Here is a 20,608-nt window from a genome sequence, read left to right on the forward strand (position 1 = left end):
TCTTCTGTGTTCATTTCCTTTCCATCTATCCCCCTTTCCAGTCTTCTCCTTTTCCTCCCCACAATTTCTTTCCAGCCTCTTGCCCTTAACTTGTTTCTCCACACTTCCCCTTGCCTTTGTGGAGAAAGGCTTTCCTTTCCACACCTCCCCCTGATGAAACTGCATCCTTCTCATTTCCACCTCACTCTGCCAACCCCGTCAATCCCATCCCTTCTCCTTCATTCTCTTCCTCCGACCTTTCTTTTCAGTATTACTCTCTGACCTTGGGCTCTCTGGGAAGAAGCACTCGGAATTAAATGGTACATACTGTGCCCTCCCCTGCCAAAACCTGATGCCTCTTGAGCACACCCTAATACTATGGAGTTGGTTCAAATCTTTGCTCTTCCCAGCTGGGGGGGGGGGGGGGAGGGCACCATGCCCCTTAATAGTAGTCCATGGTACCAGTGAAAATCCATCTAGGAAATAGCCTATGTTCCCCAACTTTGGAGAATTTAGGGGCTGCTGCTTAAGAGGGTTGCTTTAGAGCCTTTGGAACCACTGATTATCACTCTGTGGTATTCTGCTTCTATAATCAAATTTCCAAATAACTACAGGCCCCAGGGGAATCTAGATCTAGTAAAACTTCTTCAAAATCCTGCTTTCCAGGGCTAATCCAACTGCTTATTCCCAAGTGTGGACCCACAGTCTTCTTTTATTCCAGGATCTGCAACTGTATCTTTCCAACCTGGCCAACCAGATAGACCGGGAAACAGGAATTGGGGATGTGCCCCTGGTGATCCTATTGGATGACCTGAGTGAAGCAGGCTCCATCAGTGAGTTGGTCAATGGGGCCCTCACCTGCAAGTATCATAAATGGTAAGTAAGCTGGGGTCAAGACAAAACTCACTGAAGTGGGAGGAGGGAGAACCCAGTCCAGGACAACCTATGAGTTGTGTGCACGTGGCAGAAAGCAAGTGTAAAGGCAAGTCTAAGTGAATCTTTTTTCCCTTTCCTCCTACAGTCCCTATATTATAGGTACTACCAATCAGCCTGTCAAAATGACACCCAACCATGGCTTGCACTTGAGCTTCAGGTAAGTACTGTGGCCCTGGAGGAACCTTCTGACCCTACCCAAGAGTCTTCAGTTCTGGACTCTGGCCAGAAGGCAGTAGACAGGAGAAGGAAAGAGAAGTAGCCAGAGCTTTTTGGGCTGGAAAGAGAAAGTAGATGTATTTGAAATGTCAGTTAGAAGGTACAGGAGGACACTTGTGGAGAGAAAAGGACTGCAAAGCTAAGAGAGAGCCAGGTAGGCTGCTCTAAGCAGAATTAGGATTCTCTGCCCACACACGCTGATCTGGGTCAGCGGTATCAGAAGGTTATCTGAAGAGGGCTACCAATTTGAGAATCAGCTCTACCACCCCAGGGCTGCTGCTCTGAACTCAGATGTCCCCACTATTACTTGAATAGAAACCAAGTAGGCATTAGTGAGAAGCAGGCAGAAGGAGGGACAGACTGGCCGGGGCTGAACCCTGATAATGTCCCCATTGCCACTCTGACCCCACTTTCCCCATGCTTGGTGGCAGGATGTTGACCTTCTCCAACAACGTGGAGCCAGCCAATGGCTTCCTGGTTCGTTACCTGAGGAGGAAGCTGGTAGAGTCAGACAGCGACATCAATGCCAACAAGGAAGAGCTGCTTCGGGTGCTCGACTGGGTACCCAAGCTGTGGTATCATCTCCACACCTTCCTTGAGAAGCACAGCACCTCAGACTTCCTCATCGGTACTGGGGTCCAGCTTCCCCCTGGGGGTCAGGAGGTGGCTTTCCTTTTCCACTGTACCACCTGGAGGGATGCTCTCTTTCCTTCCTGGAGTCTTCAGCATGTAAAGGAGCTGCAATCCTTGTGGCTTCAGACATAGAACCATTTAACAAGTCTTCCCAACACAGTTAGCACCGTTTCAATCACCGGAAAGCTAACCCCTCTCCTTGGTTTTTTCCCCACAATTAACAGAAAAAAGGAGGGAACATATATAGGAGGGAATTTAACAGCTTTCCTCACTCCCTTATCTCATATTTCACTTCTTCCTTGTGAAGCAGGACTTAACGAGATTGCCGTCTAGGCAGTCAGCATCCACTCGTCTTGACAATTCTATGTTTCCTTTAATCCTTTGGCTGTCAGACCCCTCTGCCTGGTACTAAGGAGTAAAAGAGGCACACAACCGGGAAGATGTAGGTTCCCAGCCATCTTCATGGCCTCATCTTCTTCCCTAGGCCCTTGCTTCTTTCTGTCCTGTCCCATTGGCATTGAGGACTTCCGGACCTGGTTCATTGACCTGTGGAACAACTCTATCATTCCCTATCTACAGGAAGGAGCCAAGGATGGGATCAAGGTGAGCCCCACCCTCTTCACTCACACCCCAAGGTCAGGCTGTCCTACCTAACAAAGTAGAAACATTTCTTTAATGTTAGGCATGGGACTACAGGGATTAGTTAGGTTCTCTTTCTAACAGGAGGAGCAAGGCACTAGATAGACTAGGCTGCTTTCCTGCCTCCAGCCACCATTCGGCAAATGGCACAATGACCACTGCCTCTGGGGCCATCTCTCTAGGGCCGTCTCTAGGTCTTCTGGCTTTCAGCCCAATTTAAACCATTCTCTAGGGGTCAGAGCAAACAGAAAAATAATTGAGCTAAGAATTAAGTAAAACCCTAATTAAAAAAAAGAAACAGCTACTTAATAACTACTCTTAAGTATGTTAGATTGACCAAGTTACCTGACCTTTTTAATATCTTCATATGTAAAAAAAGGAGATAACACCTTCTGCTCTACCCCAATCACTGGAGTCTTTTGAAGACAAAATGAAATATGTGAAAAGATTTTTAAAAGTTAGAATAAGGCTGGTCCCAGTAGCTCTCGCCTGTAATCCCAGCATTTTGGAAGGCTGAGGCAAGAGGACTACTTTAGCCCAGGAGCTTAGGCAACATGGGAGACCCTGTCTCTATAAAAAAGTTTTAGAAACTAGCCAGGCATGCTGGTGTGCACCCTGTAGTCCCAGCTACTCTGGAGGGTCAGGCCAGAGGATCACTTGAGCCCAGGATGTAGAGGCTATAGTGAGCCACATTCTCACCACTACACTGCAGCCTGGGCAACAGAATGAGACCCTGTCTCAAAAAATAATAATAATAATTAAAACTAAGAATAAAATTTAGTGCAAAAGGAACATGTTATTTTTTTAAACCACTTCAGTTTTCTGTAAATTAGGGTATAATGATCACTAAAGTCCATTCCAGCACTAATAAACTGTGATGTCACGGCTAGACCCAGTTGGTCATATATTATCTGTAAAAGTAATTTGTTATTAAGATAGATACCTTGGCCGGCTGAGGTGCCTCCTGCTGTAATCCCAGCACTATGGGAGGCTGAGTTTGGTGGATCATTTAAGGTCAGAAGTTTGAGACTAGGCTGGCCAGCATGGTGAAACCCCATCTCTACTAAAAATACAAAAATTAGACCAAGAGGCTGACATAGTCATGTCTCAAAAAAGAAAAGAAAAATAGATATCTCCTGGTGATATAGTAAATTTTTAGAGATGCTATCTGTCAGACTGATGCGAGAAATCATTATTGCATTTATAAGGTATGTTATTTTAAGGAAATGTTGCATTATTATTAATAGCTTTTCAATTTAGAACCATTTTCACACAGGTAACGTTTGTTTTCAAGAAAGTAAAAATAAGTTAAATACTATGACTAAAGTGGAAAAATTTCCTACTTGAAAAATGAAATTGCAGAATCATAAGATCTGTGCATGTTAAGTTTTAATGCAACCTAGGCATCCACCAGTAGGTGAATGAGTAAAGAAAATATGGTATATACACAGTAGAAAACTACTCAGTTGTGAAAAAGAAGGAAATTGAAAGCCAGGAGTAATAACGCACGCCTGTAGTCCCAGTGGCTACTCTAGAAGCTGAGGCAGGAGGACCCCTTGAGACCAGGAGTTAAAGTCTAGCCTGGGCAACGTAGCAAGACCTTGTCTCTTAAAAAAAGGTGGGGTCATTAGAGGGTGGGAAAGAAATTCTGTCATTTGCAACAACATGAATAAACTTGGAGGACATTATGTTAAGTGAAATAAGCCAGGCACAGAAAGACAAAATCTGTATGATCTCACTTAAACATGGAATCTAAAGAAGTCAAACGCAGAGCAGCAGAAAGTGGAATGATGGTTACCAGGAGCTGGGCAGAGGGGTCGATGGATGGGAGTGGTGGAAGAGATGTTAATAGTGAAAGGAAACAAAATTTCAGTTAGACCTGAGGAATAAGTTCAAGAGACATATTGTGCAATACGCTGATTATAGTTAATAACAATGTATTATTTACTTGAAGATCACTAAGAGAATAGATTTCAAGTGTTCTCACCACACACAAAAAATATGTGAGATAAAGCCAGGCACAGTGGCTCACGCTTGTAATCCCAGCACTTTGGGAGGCTGAGGCAGGAGAATTGCTTGAACCTGGGAGGCAGAGATTGCAGTGAGCCAAGATTGCACTCCAGCCTGGGCAACAAGAGAAAAACTCCCTCTGGAAAAAAAAAATATGTGAGGTAATACATATGTTAATTAACTTGATTTAGCCATTCCATGGCAAAGACATATTTTATAATATCATATTATACATCATAAATGCATACAATTTTTGTTGATTAAAAAATAAATAAGCCAGGCTCAGTGGCTCACGCCTATAATCCCAGCACTCTGGGAGGCTGAGGCAGGTGGATCACAACGTCAGGGGTTCAAGACCAGCCTGACCAACATGGTGAAACCCAGTCTCTACTTAAAAGTACAAAAATTACCTGGGCGTGGTAGTGCACACCTGTAGTCCCAGCTACTCGGGAGGCTGAGGCAGGAGAATTGCTTGAACCTGGGAGGCAGAGGTTGCAGTAAGCCAAGAGCGTGCCATCGCACTCCAGCTTGGGTGACGAGCAGGACTCCATCTCAAAATAAATAAATAAAATAAGTTAGAAAAATAAAAATTAAATATTTTTAAAAGTTTTAATATAATCTGCTAAATTATCCTCCAAAATTATTTTACAATTTATACCAACTTATTTCCTTGTTTGAAAACTCAGGAAAACTCCATAGAAATCAGAGCCTCGAGGATTTACATTTGAGGAAGTGCACTTTTTTCTTTTTTTTTATTTAAGGCATCATCTTACCTCTTCACCCAGGTTGGAGTGCAGTGGCTCACTGCAACCTCTTTCTTCCAGGTTCAAGTGATTCTCCTGCCTCAGCCTCCCAAGTAGCTGGGATTACAGGCATGCAACACCATGCCTGGCTAATTTTTTTTTTTTTTTTAATAGAAACAGGATTTCACCATGTTGGCCAGGCTGGTCTCGAACTTCTAACCTCATGTGATCTGCCCCCTCGGCCTCCCAAAGTGCTGGGATTACAGGCGTGAGCCACTGTGCCTGCCCAGGAAGTGCGCATTTTTTAAGGAGCATATTTTTTTGTAGGAACTACCAAGAGGCTGCGTGAAGAAGCCTCTAATATGTGAATTCCCCACAGTAATCCTATTTCACCTTCTTTCCAGGTCCATGGACAGAAAGCCGCTTGGGAGGACCCAGTGGAATGGGTCCGGGACACACTTCCCTGGCCGTCAGCCCAACAAGACCAATCAAAGCTGTACCACCTGCCCCCACCCACCGTGGGCCCTCACAGCATTGCCTCACCTCCTGAGGATAGGACAGTTAAAGACAGCACTCCAAGTTCTCTGGACTCAGATCCTCTGGTGAGTAGAAGCCATTCTAGAGTAAAAATAAGACTATTACAGAACTGAATTCTTGACCAGCGGGGTGACTCACACCTGTAATCCCAGCACTTTGGGAGGCCAACGTGGGAGGATTGTTTAAGTTCAGAATCAGCCTGGGCAACATAGTGAGACCCTGTCTGTATTTCAAAACAGAAAAAAATAAGTTAAAAAAAAAACTGAATTTTTCACACTTTCCATACATACACTGATAGGTGCCTGGAGGGTAAAGAGTGAGTACCAGTGAGGCCAGTGAGGAGCTCTGAATATCAGAATCTGGGGTTATAAAGATCATATGCCTGAGACCTGGCTTAAGCTAAATAATAATGCATCCCAGCAAGATGTATTCTAGCAAAAACCCAAGTCTCAGGTCGATCCCATGGAGGAATATCAACCAAAGAATTAGAGCAGTAGGACACCCTGGCACTCTCTCTACTTCTGTTCTCCTCTAACGCTATCCTGAAGGCTGCTTCAGCTAAATGATTCGTGGAACTCTTGTAGAAGGCAGACTGAGGCATGTACAAACTGGGGGGATTTTTTGCAATGCCTGTAGCCAGAAAAAGACTTGTATCTAGGCTGGGCGCAGTGGCTCACGCCTGTAATCCCAGCACTTTGGGAGGCTGAGGTGGGCAGATCACGAGGTTGAGAGATGGAGACCATCCTGGCCAACATGGTGAAACCCCATTTCTACTAAAAATCCAAAAATTAGCCGGGCATGGTGGCGTGTGCCTGTAGTCCCAGCTGCTAAGGAGACTGAGGCAAGAGAACAGCTTGAACCCAGGAGGCAGAGATTGCAGTGAGCCAAGATTTGCACCACTGCACTCCAGCCTCGCAACAGAGCAAGATTCCATCTCAAAAAAAAAAAAAAAAAAAAGAGAGAGAAAAGAAAAAGACTGGTATTTAAAATATGTAAAACTTCCAAATAGAAGAATGGATAAAAGATATAAACAGCTGGGCACAATGGCTTACACCTGTATTTCCAGCACTTTGGGAGGCTGAGGCAGGAGGAGGATGGCTTGGGGCCAGGAGGGCAAAACCAGCCTAGGCAATATACTGAGACCCCATATCTAGAAAAACAAAAAAATTAGCTGGGAGTGATGGCATGCCTACAATCCCAACTACTCAGGAGGCTCAGTTGGGAGGATTGCTCCAGCCTGAGAAGTTGAGGCCGCAGTGAGCCATGATCGCACCACTGCACTCCAATCTAGGTGAGAGAGCAAGACCCCATCTCTTAAAAAAAAGATATGAGTAGGCATTTGACTAGAGGAAACACAAACGGCCAGTAAAAACATGAACAGATCCTCTACCTCTCCAATAATGGAGGAAATGCAAATTAAAGCAGATACCACTTCACCTGGGCAAAAGTATGTATGGAAGCATAGACTTTTACATTCCGCTGGTGGGAGTAGTTGTTGATAAACCTATTTTGGAGGGTAATTTGGTAGATTATATTCAAACTTAACATGCACAAATCCTATGACCTTACAGTTTTATCTTTCTCATAGGAAATTAATAATCATAATATATTTTTATTTCAATTTTGATTTGTTGTTTTTTTTTTTGGAGTGGGGAGGAAGGCAGGAAGGAAGGGAATAAGGACGGTAGGGAGGAAGGAAGGGAGGAAGCAGGGAGGGAAGGAGGGAAGGGAAGGGAAGAAAGGAAATCAAGCAATGAAAGAGACATTGCCGACCTGGATCTAGAGGTTTACAAGTTGATTTCTTTTTTTTTTTTTGAGAGAAGGAAAGAAAAAAAAAATAAGTAAAGGAGAGGAAGAAAGAGGAAGAGAAAGAGGGAGAGTAAATGGAAATATTGCTTTATTTTGAAAAAAATTGGGTATTAATAATGGCCAGTCAATGTTTCATTTAAACTAATGGGTGGGTGTGATGTGGTATTGACAAGAATGTATATTTTGTGTATTTGAAGTGGAGAGCTCTATAAATATTAAGTTTACTTGTTCTGGATCTGAGTTCGAGTCCTTGATATCCTTATTAATTTTCTGTCTCATTGAATCTAAGTCTCCTAGCTGGGTGTTAGGATCGTTAGCTCTTGTTGTTGCATTGATCCTTTTACCACTATATCTTTGTTGCTTTAAAATCTATTTTATCCGATACAAGAATTGCAACTCCTGCTTTTTATTTATTTATTATTTATTTTTGCTCTCCATTTGGTTGGTAAATCTTTCTCCATCCCTTTGTTTTGAGTCTTTGTGTGTCCTTGCATGTGAAACAGGTCTGGATGTAACATGCCGTTGGGTTTTGGCTGTGTCTTTTGATTGGGAATTCAGTCAATTTAAATTTAGGGTTACTGCCATTTGATGTTGACTGGCTGTTTTATCCATTTGTTGGTGTAAATTCTTCTTTATGTTGGTGCTCTTTACTTTTTGGTGTATTTTTAGAAAGGCTAATACTGGTTGTTTCTTTCTGTGTGTAATGCTTCTTTCAGAAGCTCTTGTAAAGCAGGCCTGGTAGTAATAAAATCTCTGAGTTCTTGCTTGTTCATAAAAGATTTTATTTTTCCTTCAGTTGTGAAGCTTAGTTTGGCTGGATATGAAATTCTGGGCTGAAGGTTCTGTTCTTTGAGGATGTTGAATATTGGCCCCCACTCTCTTCTGGCCTGTAGAGTTTCTGCCGAGAGATCTGCTGTAAGTCTGATAGGCTTGCCTTTGTGGGTAATCTGACCTTTCTCTCTGGCTGCTCTTAGTATCCTCTCCTTCGTTTCAACCCTGGTGAATCTAACGATTATGTGCCTTGGGGTTGCTCTTCTTGAGGAATATCTTTGTGGTGTTCTCTGTATTACCTGGGGTTGAATGTTGACCTGCTTTGCTAGTTTAGGAAAATTTTCCTGAATAATATCCTGAAGGGTATTTTCCAGCTTGGATTCATTCTCTCCATCGCATTCAGGTACACCTATCAAATGTAGATTTGGTCTTTTCACATAGTCCCACATTTCTTGGAGACTTTGCTCATTCCTTTTTATCCTTTTTTCTCTAATCTTTTCTTCACGTTTTATTTCATTAAGTTGGACTTTGACCTCTGATATCCCTTCTTCTGCTTGAACAATTCGAATGTTTAAACCTGTGCATACTTCTCGGAGTTCCTGTATTGTATTCTTCAGTTCCATTAATTCACTCATACTCCTCTCTAAGTTGTCTATTCTCAATAGGATTTCATCAAACCTTTTTTCAAAGTTCCTAGTTTCTTTACGTTGGGCTACAACATGGTCTTTTAACTCACCGAAGTTTGTTATTATCCATTCCTTGAAGAGTGATTCTGTCATCAGGAGGCGCTCGTTCTCCATCAAGCATTGTTCCAGTGTCGATGTGGAACTGTGATCATCTTTAGAGGGAGAGGCGTTCTGACTGAGTATTCTCAGCTTTTTTACGCTGGTTTCTTCCCGTCATTGTAAATTTATCCTCCTGTCGTCTTTGAATTTACCAACTTTCAGATTAGGTCTCTTGAGTGGGCGTCCAGGTTGTTAGTTCCCAGGGCCAGAGCAGCGGCGTTAAAACTGATGGTGCTTTTCTGCCCAGGATTCTCCTGTCGGGCTTCCTTCTTGTTTCCGTAGTAAGCGACTCTGCCTTCCCGGGGCTCCAAACCTCGGTCAGAAGGGGAACCGGTCCCGTTTACTCTGCGCCGAGCTGCTGCGACCAGGTGCCGGCGGAACCGCTGCGCCCACCACGAGAGTCGCGCTGGCGACTCGTGTGTTTCCACCACTGGGGGATCTTCTGCTCCTTGAGCGACCAGACTTTGTCTGAAAGTGTGGCGTCCTCTAGTTCTCCGCGCCTTCCCTGAGAGCTGCAATCCCAGGATGTTAGCGATCGGCCATCTTGGATCGTTCTTCAATTTTGATTTGTTAAAAACAGATGCTATGAGTGTAAAAATGCTTTTAAATTGGAAGATTATAAATAATCACGTAGACAGAAGAGAATGTGGAAGGCAGATTCAACAGAAAATGCACCAGGCTTACCTAGCTGAAATGGAAGGACTCAATCTTGAAGTGTCCAGGGAAGAAAGTAGGTAAACAGAAGGAAGTGAATACACTGAGGGGTTTAGACTTGACATGAAGCAACACAGTTGGTAAGCTGGAGAGAAATAGGTTTATAATAATACAGTGTCTAGGTGTTGGGTTGTAATCTACTGGAAGGGGAAATTGTTAGAGACAGAGATGTTTTTCTAGCATTTCTCACATTCCTCCCGGTATTAGTTGGTACGTTCAGGTCTTCTCCCCTCTTCTGGAGTGCAAGCGCCCTGCAGGCAGAAGTGGTCTCATTCTTTTTTGGTATTCCTCCATACATCATAGCATGGTACCTTGTCCTTGTACAGCAGACCTGCTCCCAAGTAATTTTTATACATACGCAGGTAGAACAGTTACCACTGAAGCTGTCATCACTGCCTTTCACAAACCACTCTAAACTCTGAGCTCTTCCTCATGAGAAACCAAGGATCAGACCCATGATCTAGATTTTCTTTTTCTTTTCTTTTTTTTTTTTTTTTCCTTTTTGAGACAAAGTCTTGCTCTGTCGTCCAGGCTGGAGTGCAGTGATGTTATCAAAGCTCACTGTCGCCTTAAACTCCTAGGCTCAGAGGCTCAAGTCATCCTCCCACATGGGTTTCAACATCCTGAGTAGCTGGGACTATAATTATGTGCCACCACACCTGGCAGATTTTTTTTTTTAATTGTTTTTTGTGGAGACAGGGTCTCTCTTTGTTTTCAAGGCTGATCTCAAACTCCTGGCTTCAAGTTGTCCTCCCACCTTGGCCTCCCAAAGTGTTGGAATTTTTTGTTCTTGTTGTTTCCCTTCTGTGGGCAGGACCCAGAGTCCCAACTCTCATAAATCCATCTTTCTGCTCCTCTTTAGATGGCCATGCTGCTAAAACTTCAAGAAGCTGCCAACTACATCGAGTCTCCAGATCGAGAAACCATCCTGGACCCCAACCTCCAGGCAACACTCTAAGGGTTCGGCAGTCACTGTCACCCCTGGACAGCAGAACGCTGGCATCAGCTATCTTAGCTCCTCCTCTCCCCTTTCTTCTTTCACAGCACTGGCTCTCCAGCCCCAGGAGAACAGGAGGGAGGAGGAGATGAAAGAGGAGGGACAGGTTCTTGGTGCTGTACCTTTGAGAACTTCCTAGTAAGGATTGGTGGGGTGGCATTTGGGAACTTGTGCCCCCTAAACACGTTTACTGGCCTCCTCTAATGACTTTGGGAAAAGACGATTCTGGGTCTTTCCCTTGACTTCTTGTTTCAATTACAAACCTCTGGGCTTTCTGGGGAGGGGTTCGGAAAACATCAAATCCCTGCAGTAGTTCCTAACTGATTCTCACAAGCAACCCTGAGAGAGACAGTCATGTGAGGGGGATCTGGGGGAGGCAGGAAGCTCCCTAGATTTTCTCACAGACCCTTCCCAATTCCATCACCACTGCCAACAACTCCTCCCCCAGAGATCTGGCTGGAGCCCAGAAAAAGAAGCATGTGGTTTAAAAAATGTTTAAATCAATCTGTAAACGGTAAAAACAAAAAACAAAAACAAGCAAACAAAAAAACAATGGAAAAGATGAAGCTGGAGAGAGGGGAACAAGTTGCCAAGGCAGAAAGAGAGCTGCCTGCTCCTGCCCTCTGGATGACACAGGAGACATCGACAAGATGGCTGCCAACCTGAGAGGTCACCAAACCACAAAAATAACATCACAGCCTTCAGAGAAAGACTACCAGCTATGTCTTTCTACCCTCTAATTTAACATGCATGAGAGTCAATAAACCCTACTTTTTTATTTTTGTTTTTTAACTTTGTTTTCACTTTTTTCTCCCATTTGCCTATTTATTTTTTTCTTTCTTTTTTTTTTTTTTAATTTTTCCATTTCCTCACATGTTCATGAGATGCTTGGGTTGCTTTTCCAGTGGCTAGTTTGGCTTTTCCAAGTGGGTTTTCTTTGGAGAATCTGATGCCATGCCACTATCTTTGGCATCCATGGGGCTTATATGAGACATGAAGCATTGGCTCAGAAGTAGAGGGAGAAGAGGAACCCCGTTCCCTTGACTTCCCTTTTGAGAAAGCACACGTTCTGCTGGGTAGCTCAGCTGTCAGCCTCTGTCATGAGAGGGTCTAGCCCCATCTTGATAGAAGAGTTACTCTGAGCTTTATCATGGACCAGAGGAAAGCCAAGAAATTGAAAACATTCCTCTGCCTTGTGGCCAGTTTGGCCTTTCACTGCACCATTTTGATGGTGCCTGACTGAATCGAAATAGCCTAGCTGGCTCTTACTAGTTTTGACAAGTGAATATTCGCATCTAAGAGACGGAACATCCATGTGAGATCATCCCAATCAGAATATAAGACTCAATGAGTCTGATTTGGTGGCCAATATCTGCCTTCCAAAGAGATCCTACCTTTGCAGATTTGCTCCTTTCCCTTTGCCCCGAAGGTCTGGCAGTCCCTGTTCTTTCATTTGACAAGTGCTTACTGAGTACTCACTATGTACAAGTCATTAGGTTAAAAAAGCAAAAATACACACACGACTTGGGCCGTTAAGTTTACAGTCTAGTAGGAAATGTTAACCTCTATTAAGTGTACACCCCCTTGTTATCTAGACCTTAGGAGCATCTAAGAAATGTAGCTGAAACCCAAGGAGCCAGCTAGAAAGAAGCTTTTGATTCGATATACAAACATTGGGGGCAGAAGATCCGGGATCGATTGAGATGGAGCCTGAAGGACTATGGAATCTTACTTGTCTGGAGTGAGCAAGTCTACTTCCTGCCATTTCTGAAAGCCCTGTGGGACCAGCTTCCAGGCTGAGCTGCCTGGCAGGCTGAAGCTTCAGGGCTCTGCAGGTCAAGGGTATATGATGAGCATGGTCCTACGTGTTTGCTCTTCAGATTCCTAAGTAGCACAAGACTATCAGAATCTATAGGCATCCCAACCTGGATCACTGTTCCACCCAACCAAGGAGTAGATGCATCTGAATCTTCATATCAGTATATTTTCATTTAGGTCCACCAGATGGTCCAGGCTGCCCCTCACAACAACTTCTGCATTCCCCCGATAAGCTCCCAGGGATGACAGGGTTCTGTATGATGGAGACTATTATTGCTATTGCTGCTAATTCCATGAGCTGTGAAGATCCCCAACCAACTCAGCTGTAATATATGCAATTCTGTGGTGGGAAGAGGCTGTGTGTCCAAGGATGGTGCTGAAATCACTGCCTTAAGGTCTCTGCTGTGCAGAATGAGGAGGCCTCTGAGCTGGCTGTTCTAACTTAGAAGGAAGAGAAGACTAGATGGATGGGCCTGCTTGGGACCTAGGCCTCTTCTAAACCCTGTCCTAAGCTCCAGTTCCATGGCAGGGCTCAGACTTCTAATGCCATCTTAATTTGATGGTTGAGCGCTTCACTCTGTTTTCTGGTGCTGCCCAGCCAGTGCCTTCTGCCATGGATGTTACTGGCTACTTGAGAAAAAGGAGAGGGGAGGACCCCTTCTTTAATTCCAACTGCCTCTGACCCCAAAGGGATTCTTGGCTCTCTGGTAACCATGGATACCACCATGAATTTTATTTGGATCTTCAGCAAGTTGATTCTGGAGGCCTCATGCTATGACTTTTTCTTTCTCTTCCTGGGCTCCACCACCCTCTACTCTCAGCTGACTGCTGCATTTAGCCCAGGTCTCCAATTGCTTTCCTCCAGAAAGTGTGTTCCTATCTAGTGAGGTGGTATTGAAGCCTCAGCTTTCCCTCTGGAGTCTGGGACCCTGTTTACAGTTGCACATCTGGGCTCTTCACTGTGGGGATCGATCATTCTCATGAAGGAATCACACTTAATGTGGCAACTGCAGAAGGTTGAGCCTCCTCATGGTGCTATAACCCCTCGGGATGCTCATCCAGACTTCTCTGAAGCAGAAAACCTGAGCTCCCCACTCACTGCCCTAGAATTTATGGCAAGGAGCAAATCCACAGCATTCTCTCCCACCTACGTCCTGCTTCTTGGTTGAGACTACTGGGATCCTTCAGAAAAGAAACACTGGGTCCCATAGCTAAATTCTCAACCCTCAGGCACCTTCAGAAGAATCCAGCCTAGTCCTGGAAGTTGTGCTATTCTCTTCCTCTCCAGCGCACTGCCCCCCGCCCCCCACCAACTCCATCCCTCACCACAGTTGGCTAGGAAATGACATGAGTTCAGTATCTAATGTCAGCCAATGGGGAGAGCCAGAACTCCAGGAGAGGCTCCTCAGATGAGTCCCTTCATTTCTGGATGAAGATGACCAACAAGCTTTGTCCAATGTATTTGTATCTGAGATCCTGCCTAGGCACTAAAAATAAAATACTAGGTCATTGGAGGCTAATGCGGGACCCGATGTTTGTGTGTGTGTGTGTGTGTGTGTGTGTGTGTGTGTGTATCTCCCTTACACACACAAGAGCGGTTTGCTGTTGCTGTTTCCTATCTTCTGGGGCTTCATAGAGTATTTTTTAAAAATCTATGCTTTGTGGCAGCTCTACGGTGCTTATCTCTGTCTTTGTGTAAATCCTTAAGTACCCATGTCTTTTTCATGTCTAACGATTGGGAAGGTCGGGGCTGGCAGGGAAGAAGAATCTGCTACAAGTCCATGGGAAGACCCTACAGTGAAATCCTTATTGGTTGGTATACTGTTTTGGTCTTGAATTGCCAAACTTCCAACTGATTTATCCATACTCCTTAAGTACTAAAGACAAAATAGTGGGTGATTTTTTCCTCTTAATTTCTTGCCTTCTGGTTTTCTTGCAAGACTAAGACTCTAACTGTACCTAATCTCACCATCTCTTCACTTCTAGCTCCCTGAAACAAGGGGCACGCTACTCAGAGGGATATCCCCTTACAGTGGTCTGAGAAATAACTCTCTTTCCTAAAGTATTCTAAAGAAGCAGGAAGAGAGAAATGGTAGCCTGCCGTTTCTCTCAGACACCTCACATCCTCACTTGGGGTGGCATCCACATAGAAACCCTGCATTTAGGTAAAATTTTAGGGACTCAGTCCTCCAAATTAGGATCAAAGAGATATCTACGTGAGACCTTAAGAATACTTTATTGCAATGTATTGGGGGAAGGGGAATTGTCCTAATCACACACTGAACACAGGGAATAAGTGCTGAAGTGACCGGGATCACCAAATGCAGTTCCTCGTCATACTTTGTTTTTGCTTTATTCCTTGACACTGGCTAAGCTAAAGTTCAGAAGCGGATTTCATAAGCCAGCCCCAGTGATGGGATGGGAAAATGGGCTTTTGCAGAGGGTTTATTCATAGAGATGGATATACTACTCACAAGTTCTGGCTCATGGCTCCACTGATAAGTCCATAGTAATAAAATGGTCTTGCGAACACTGTTCCCCAAAGGCCAAAGCCTGATGATACTGCCAATGATACTTACAATCCCATCAGCCTTATGTTTTAGTAAGTCCTGAATCAACCTGACTATGGATATATGGGGCCACCAGCTTGACACTCCCCACTGCCCAGGGTGCATGTCTGCTCAGCCTAGCCCTGGAAGCCAGCACTGCTGGCCACAGATCTGGGAAAGGTGGTAGTAAACCGGAAGATGCAGCCTTGAAGGGAAGACACCTATCAAAATGCCAAAGCTGCAGGGACACGAGGACAGTTGAAAGTTAAACCGATATATACTACATCCTTCCAGTTTGATAGTTTGAAATTAAACCTATGTATACTAGATCCTTCCAGTATGCTGGATCTTCTTAACGATTACACGGAGAATTTTCTGTGACAAGCGTGGTCATGGAAGTGAGTGAGTGACCCCTGGCTTCTCATTCCTTAAAGCAGTGGTTCCCAAAGTATGGCACGAGACCAGCAGCATCAGCAGCATTTGCGAGCTTGTTAGAAACAGAATTCCCAATCCCATCTCAGATCTGCTGAGTCAGAAACTCCAGTGAGGGGAATTAGCAACCCATCAACTCCTGGTGCTATGATGCACACAAAATTCAGCTCTTTCAAAGGGAAAGCCCTTTAGAGTATTGGAGTTCCCACACTGAGAGGCTTTAGGGCCCAAAATAAGAAGGTTCTAGGTTATAATTCAGACTTTAACGTTAACTTCAAGGTCACCTTTCTCATGCTTTTTTGTTTTTCTGTTCCTCCATTTCTTTTAACAAAGTTATGTGTGCGTTTGTGTGGAAGTTAGGAAAATGTTTACATCGTTCCTAGTTGAATACAACCTTCAGAAGAAAATTCTTGTGCCTCGGAAATTTCTACCTGGCACACTAAGGGGCTTCAACAAGGAAAGCAGTTGGAGGTCTCTTCCAGATTGCGCTTCTGCCAAATTATTTGTATCTATTCTGAGCTGATTATGTAATAGGATGGAAAAGGTTAAAAAAAAAAAAAAATTGTATTTCCATGACAACATGTTCTCCCAGCAACATCCTGCTCCTTTATGAGTTTTAAAGGGCATTGCTGGGCCTGAGAACCGGGCCAGAACCTCCTTCTGTACAGCAGCTAACAATGTAGGGCTCCAGTATCCCGAGAAGGGATATCCACACTCAGCTCAGCTATTAGGAGTCCTGCATAATGAAGACACAGCCCTGGCACTTCGATCCTTGTGCTCCTCCTCTCTTTCCCCACACCAGGACCTGGATATGGAAGTACTCAGCCAAGGCAATAGAATAAACTCTTTTTTTTTTTTCTTTGGAGAAGGAGTCTCACTTTGTCACCCAGGCTGGAGTGCAGTGGTGCAGTCTTGGCTCACTGCAACCTCTGCCTCCCAGGTTGAAGCGATTGTCCTGCCTCAGCCTCCCGAGTAGCTGGGATTACGGGTAGCTGCTACCACACCCAGCTAATTTTTGTATTTTTAGTAGAGACAGTGTTTCACCATGTTGGCCAGGCTGGTCTTGAACTCCTGACCTCGGGTGATCTGCCTGCCTCAGCCTCCCTAAATGCTGGGATTATAGGCATAAGCCACTGCACCTGGCCAAATAAGTTCCTTTTTTAAAAAAAATCTGAAAAAAGTTTCATATCTTTACAAACTCACAAAATAGCTGATGGGGCCATGGGAAAGATGAGGCTGTTTAGAACTAGTTTTGTTTCAAGTTTGTCAATTTTCCCTGGGGTAGAGCTCAAAGCAAAATACATTACTAGTAATAGGTCTCCTAAGCTCTGGAACTAAGTGTTCAGAGGAAGGACTAAAGCCTGGGGGAGGTGAGTATAAAATAATTCCATTAAAATCACCTCCTCAGTCCCCAGAAGGCTGATGTTGGGTCCTCTGGCCATCTCCAGTGGGGTCTTCCTGCTTCCCGGCCGTTTCTCTATGCCTGAAGACACGAAGATGATACCAAGGCAGAGCTCACATATCGCAGCCAGTCTCTGGGCTACTGCTGTGCAACAGCTCCCACTGTCTAACGCTTTTTTGTTTTTGATTTTTCTAACAAAACAATCTTTTTTTAAAATGAATTCCAACCCCTGCTAGCTTCCTTCTCCGCCTCCATACTGTTTGAGGCAGCACCGTTCATGTGGCAGTCCATGTTTCTCAAATGCATGGTGTTCCTCAGGTGGAGAGTGGGCAGAAGTTTTCGCAATGCTTTTTTTCAAGTTACTGGGTGCAAAAACCTCAAACCAGGATATGTGTATGTTTATGTGTTAATGTTTTTTCTCATTTGACCCTCTCCTCTTTCAACCTGCTCCCTTTTATATCTAATGTAGAGAAAGCGAAACTGAATCTGGAAAGCAGACTGTTGTATATAGTTGCGGTAACAATCATGAGAGAGCTGGGCTGTCCCCTCAGTAATTCATTTTAAATAACAAATTACTTAAAAATTAAATTCATGCCAGGGCCAGCTGAAGAGGCCTGCCTTCATCACCACTGAGGCTACCCCCATCTGGGCCCTCTGTACATCTGGCATGTCTCCTCCCAGCAAGATTCATCTGTTCAATGCCATTTGCGTTTCAATAAAGTTATCTCCTGTATTGTCCACTGGCTCTCTAGCTCCCTCTCTGCCTGTTTTCTGTCTCTATTTATCTTGTGGCCCTTTCCTTGATCGGCAAGGTCAGACTGCTTGTGGTCATTTGCCTGACCCAGAAGCATAACCCACTTGCCTGGAAATGTCTGATCCCGAAATCCTAAGCTAGCGTCTCCAGACTCCTTCGGTTGGGGGTGGGGGAACCCCTGCTCGCACACTATGGACATAGTAACCTTCACCAGGACTGAAAGCATCCAGTCCAAACATCAAGGCTCTGGAATCTTCCATCTGGGTTGCCACAGTCTTTGAAAACATACCACCCTCTGGACTTTCCTCCATTTTCTTCTTGGGGTAAAAGTGAACTGACCTATTAGAAAGAAGCTGTTTAATCAAGTTCAGCTTCTCTTGGCTACTTCAAGAAGGAAAATATGTCTTACCATTCCCCATTGTGGAATTAAAGGGTCCAAGAAGCAATCTTTTCCCTATGAAATCGTAGTAACATAACTTATCTCCATCCTTTTAACATGCGAGGTGACAAGCATATTGAGCACTCCCTTCAAGCCAGTTGCTGTGGGTGCACCTGTAGTTCTAGCTACTCTGGAGGCTGAAGCGGGAGGATCACCTGTCCAACCTGGGCAACACAGCAAGATCCCCCAACTCAACAATAAATAAAGCCTTCCTTTGAAATAATCTTCTGATGAGATGACTTAATCCCTGATTGTTATCAGTCTAGCATCAAGTGACCTAGGAACTGGTAGCTGGTTTCCTCTGCCATGTGAGAATGAACTCATTTGATAAGGGTTCCTGGAAGTCATTTTGAAGGCACATAACCTGAACAGCTCAGTAAAAACTACCTGTTCCTGTTTGCTCTAGAGTCTCCCACTCCAACGACATTCCATCCCTTCTGCCACTACATGCTTGACACTCTGTCCTGCATTTTTTTAAATTTTATTTTTTTATAGACAGAGTCTCTATATGTCGCCCAAATTGGGATGCAATAGCTATTCATAGGCGTGATGACCGTGCACTACAGCCTGAAACTCCCGGGCTCAAGTGATCTCCTGCCGTATTTTTTTTTTTTTGAGAGACGTTGCCTCACTCTGTTGCCCAGGCTGGAGTGCAGTGGTGTGATCTCAGCTCACTTCAACCTCCACCTCCTGGTTTCAAGCAATTCTCCTGCCGCAGCCTCCTGAGTAGCTGGGATTACAGATGTGCACCACCATGCCTGGTTAGTATTTTGTATTTTTAGTAGAGATGGGGTTTCACTATGTTGGTCACGCTGGTCTCGAACTCCTGACCTCGTGATCCACCCACCTTGGCCTCTCAAAGTGCTGGGATTACAGGCGTGAGCCACCACACCCGCCCCCCCCCCCGCCTTTTTTTTTCTTGGAGACAAGATCTCACTCTGTCACCCAGGCTGGAGTGCAGTGGTGCAATCACAGCTCACTGCAGCCTCGTCCTCGTGGGCTCAATTCCCACCTCCACCTCCTGAGTAGCCAGGACTACAGGCGCAGGCCACCATGCCTGAGCAATTTTTGTATTTTTTTGTAGCGATGAAGTCTTGCCATGTTGCCCAGACTGTTTTCGAACTCCTGGGCTCAAGTGATCCTCCTGCCTCGGCCTCCCAATGTGCTAGGACTAGAGGCGTGAGCCACTGTGCCTGGCCACACCCTGCATTTTTAACACCTCACCGGAGTGCTCATCTTCTACACCTGCTTCACTATTTAGGAGTGGCTCTGCACTGTGGGCCATTTCCTACAACCAGCCACTGACAACCACATCATCAGACTGCTCTTGTTCCCACACCCCTTAAATGTCCAGCCCTAATTTCTCAGGGAAAAACATTTGTACATTTTCAACAAATAAGATACATTCTCAAATAGTCACATACAGCACTCACTCTGGAGGAAACACCCTTTCACATGCAGGTGCTCTCCCTTGCCCACCCACTTTCCAGTTTCGAGGTTGGGCTCATCTAAACTGGGAAACCAAGGGACCAGCAACAGGGCGAGACAACGTCTCAAAGAAAAAAAAACTTCCCAATTTGCTTTAATTTCTTCTCCCCCTCTCTAGATTCCTGAGGCTAAGATGAAAAGAGTCACTTTAGCCAACTTTTTTTCAGTGTTTGGGGGGAAAAGTGTGGTTAGCTATTTGTGACCCAGACCTCTCTCCTTAAAGCCCTCTACATCCATTCCCATCCCGCCTCCTCTCTCGTAACACCTGAAATATGCATAAATATAAAGTCATATATCATGACCCTTATTCCAAATGAGATTGCTAACTTACTGTGCAACTTTGGGAAAGCCCCTCAACCTCTCTGGGGCTCAGTTTCCACATAAATCCAGTGATCCTTGCAGAGAAAGGTGCAGTTCTTGTTCACGCAACAGGAGGCGCTGTCTCTGGAGGCTTAGACTCATTCCCCGCCCTCCGCCCGCTCCCGTCCGCCTCTGGTGCGCAGGCGCGGCTTCGCGGATTGGTCGCGCGCGGGGGCCGTCATTCCGTGGCGGGTCCCGGCCGCGGGGCTGGCGGGCTGAGGGGAGGAAAGATGGCGGCGGCGGCGGCAGCTGGTGCGGCCTCCGGGCTGCCGGGTCCAGTGGCACAAGGATTGAAGGAGGCCTTGGTGGATACGCTCACTGGGATCCTATCCCCAGTACAGGAGGTGCGAGCGGCTGCTGAAGAACAGATTAAGGTGCTGGAGGTGACGGAGGGTGAGTGAGGCGGGACCGTCACGAGGATGGCTCAGCCGCACAATCCGCTGACCGCAGCTCCGGACCGGCAGGGGACATGGGGAGCCTGAGCCAGTTGGAGATCCGGATGCCGAGAGGTGGAGTAGGAAGCGAGAGGTTGATGTCGCTGGTGACTGTGAAAGTCCCAGAGAGGAGAGGCGCGCCTGAAGGATAGGGTCGGGGGAG

General features: G+C 45.2%; 2 protein-coding genes and 1 long non-coding RNA gene across 28 annotated transcripts in view; 2 read left to right on the forward strand and 1 right to left on the reverse strand.

Moving 5' to 3' along the window:
- NAV1 (neuron navigator 1) overlaps positions 1–14,107 on the forward strand; it is a 272,793-nt gene extending 258,686 nt beyond the window's left edge. For all 20 annotated transcript variants that reach the window (XM_078356800.1, XM_078356803.1, XM_078356799.1 and 17 more), the window contains 6 exons: positions 701–855; positions 1,001–1,072; positions 1,563–1,759; positions 2,249–2,367; positions 5,561–5,758; positions 10,635–14,107. In XM_078356800.1, the coding sequence (XP_078212926.1) occupies positions 701–855; positions 1,001–1,072; positions 1,563–1,759; positions 2,249–2,367; positions 5,561–5,758; positions 10,635–10,730 (837 nt within the window). In that variant the 3' untranslated portion in view covers positions 10,731–14,107. The remainder of the gene's footprint in view (positions 1–700; positions 856–1,000; positions 1,073–1,562; positions 1,760–2,248; positions 2,368–5,560; positions 5,759–10,634) is intronic.
- LOC128930244 (uncharacterized) lies at positions 1,618–20,569 on the reverse strand. The gene is made up of 3 exons (XR_008478002.2): positions 19,983–20,569; positions 4,824–4,964; positions 1,618–4,552 (listed from the first exon to the last, which is right to left on the reverse strand). It is a non-coding gene; the product is annotated as an uncharacterized LOC128930244 (long non-coding RNA).
- The window catches only part of IPO9 (importin 9), a 54,036-nt gene continuing 53,642 nt past the window's right edge, over positions 20,215–20,608 (forward strand). For 6 of the 7 annotated variants that reach the window (XM_008985404.5, XM_078356820.1, XM_078356817.1 and 3 more), the window contains exon 1: positions 20,215–20,404. Coding sequence is in view for 2 of the 7 variants with exons in the window: in XM_002760641.6 (XP_002760687.1) it covers positions 20,242–20,404 (163 nt within the window). In the remaining 5 variants the exon portion in view is untranslated. Of the gene's footprint in view, positions 20,521–20,608 lie in introns of all 7 variants that reach the window. The other variant, XM_035280483.3, reaches the window with a different exon arrangement.

This window comes from Callithrix jacchus, chromosome 19 (assembly GCF_049354715.1).
Source record: "Callithrix jacchus isolate 240 chromosome 19, calJac240_pri, whole genome shotgun sequence".
NCBI lineage: Eukaryota > Metazoa > Chordata > Mammalia > Primates > Cebidae > Callithrix > Callithrix jacchus.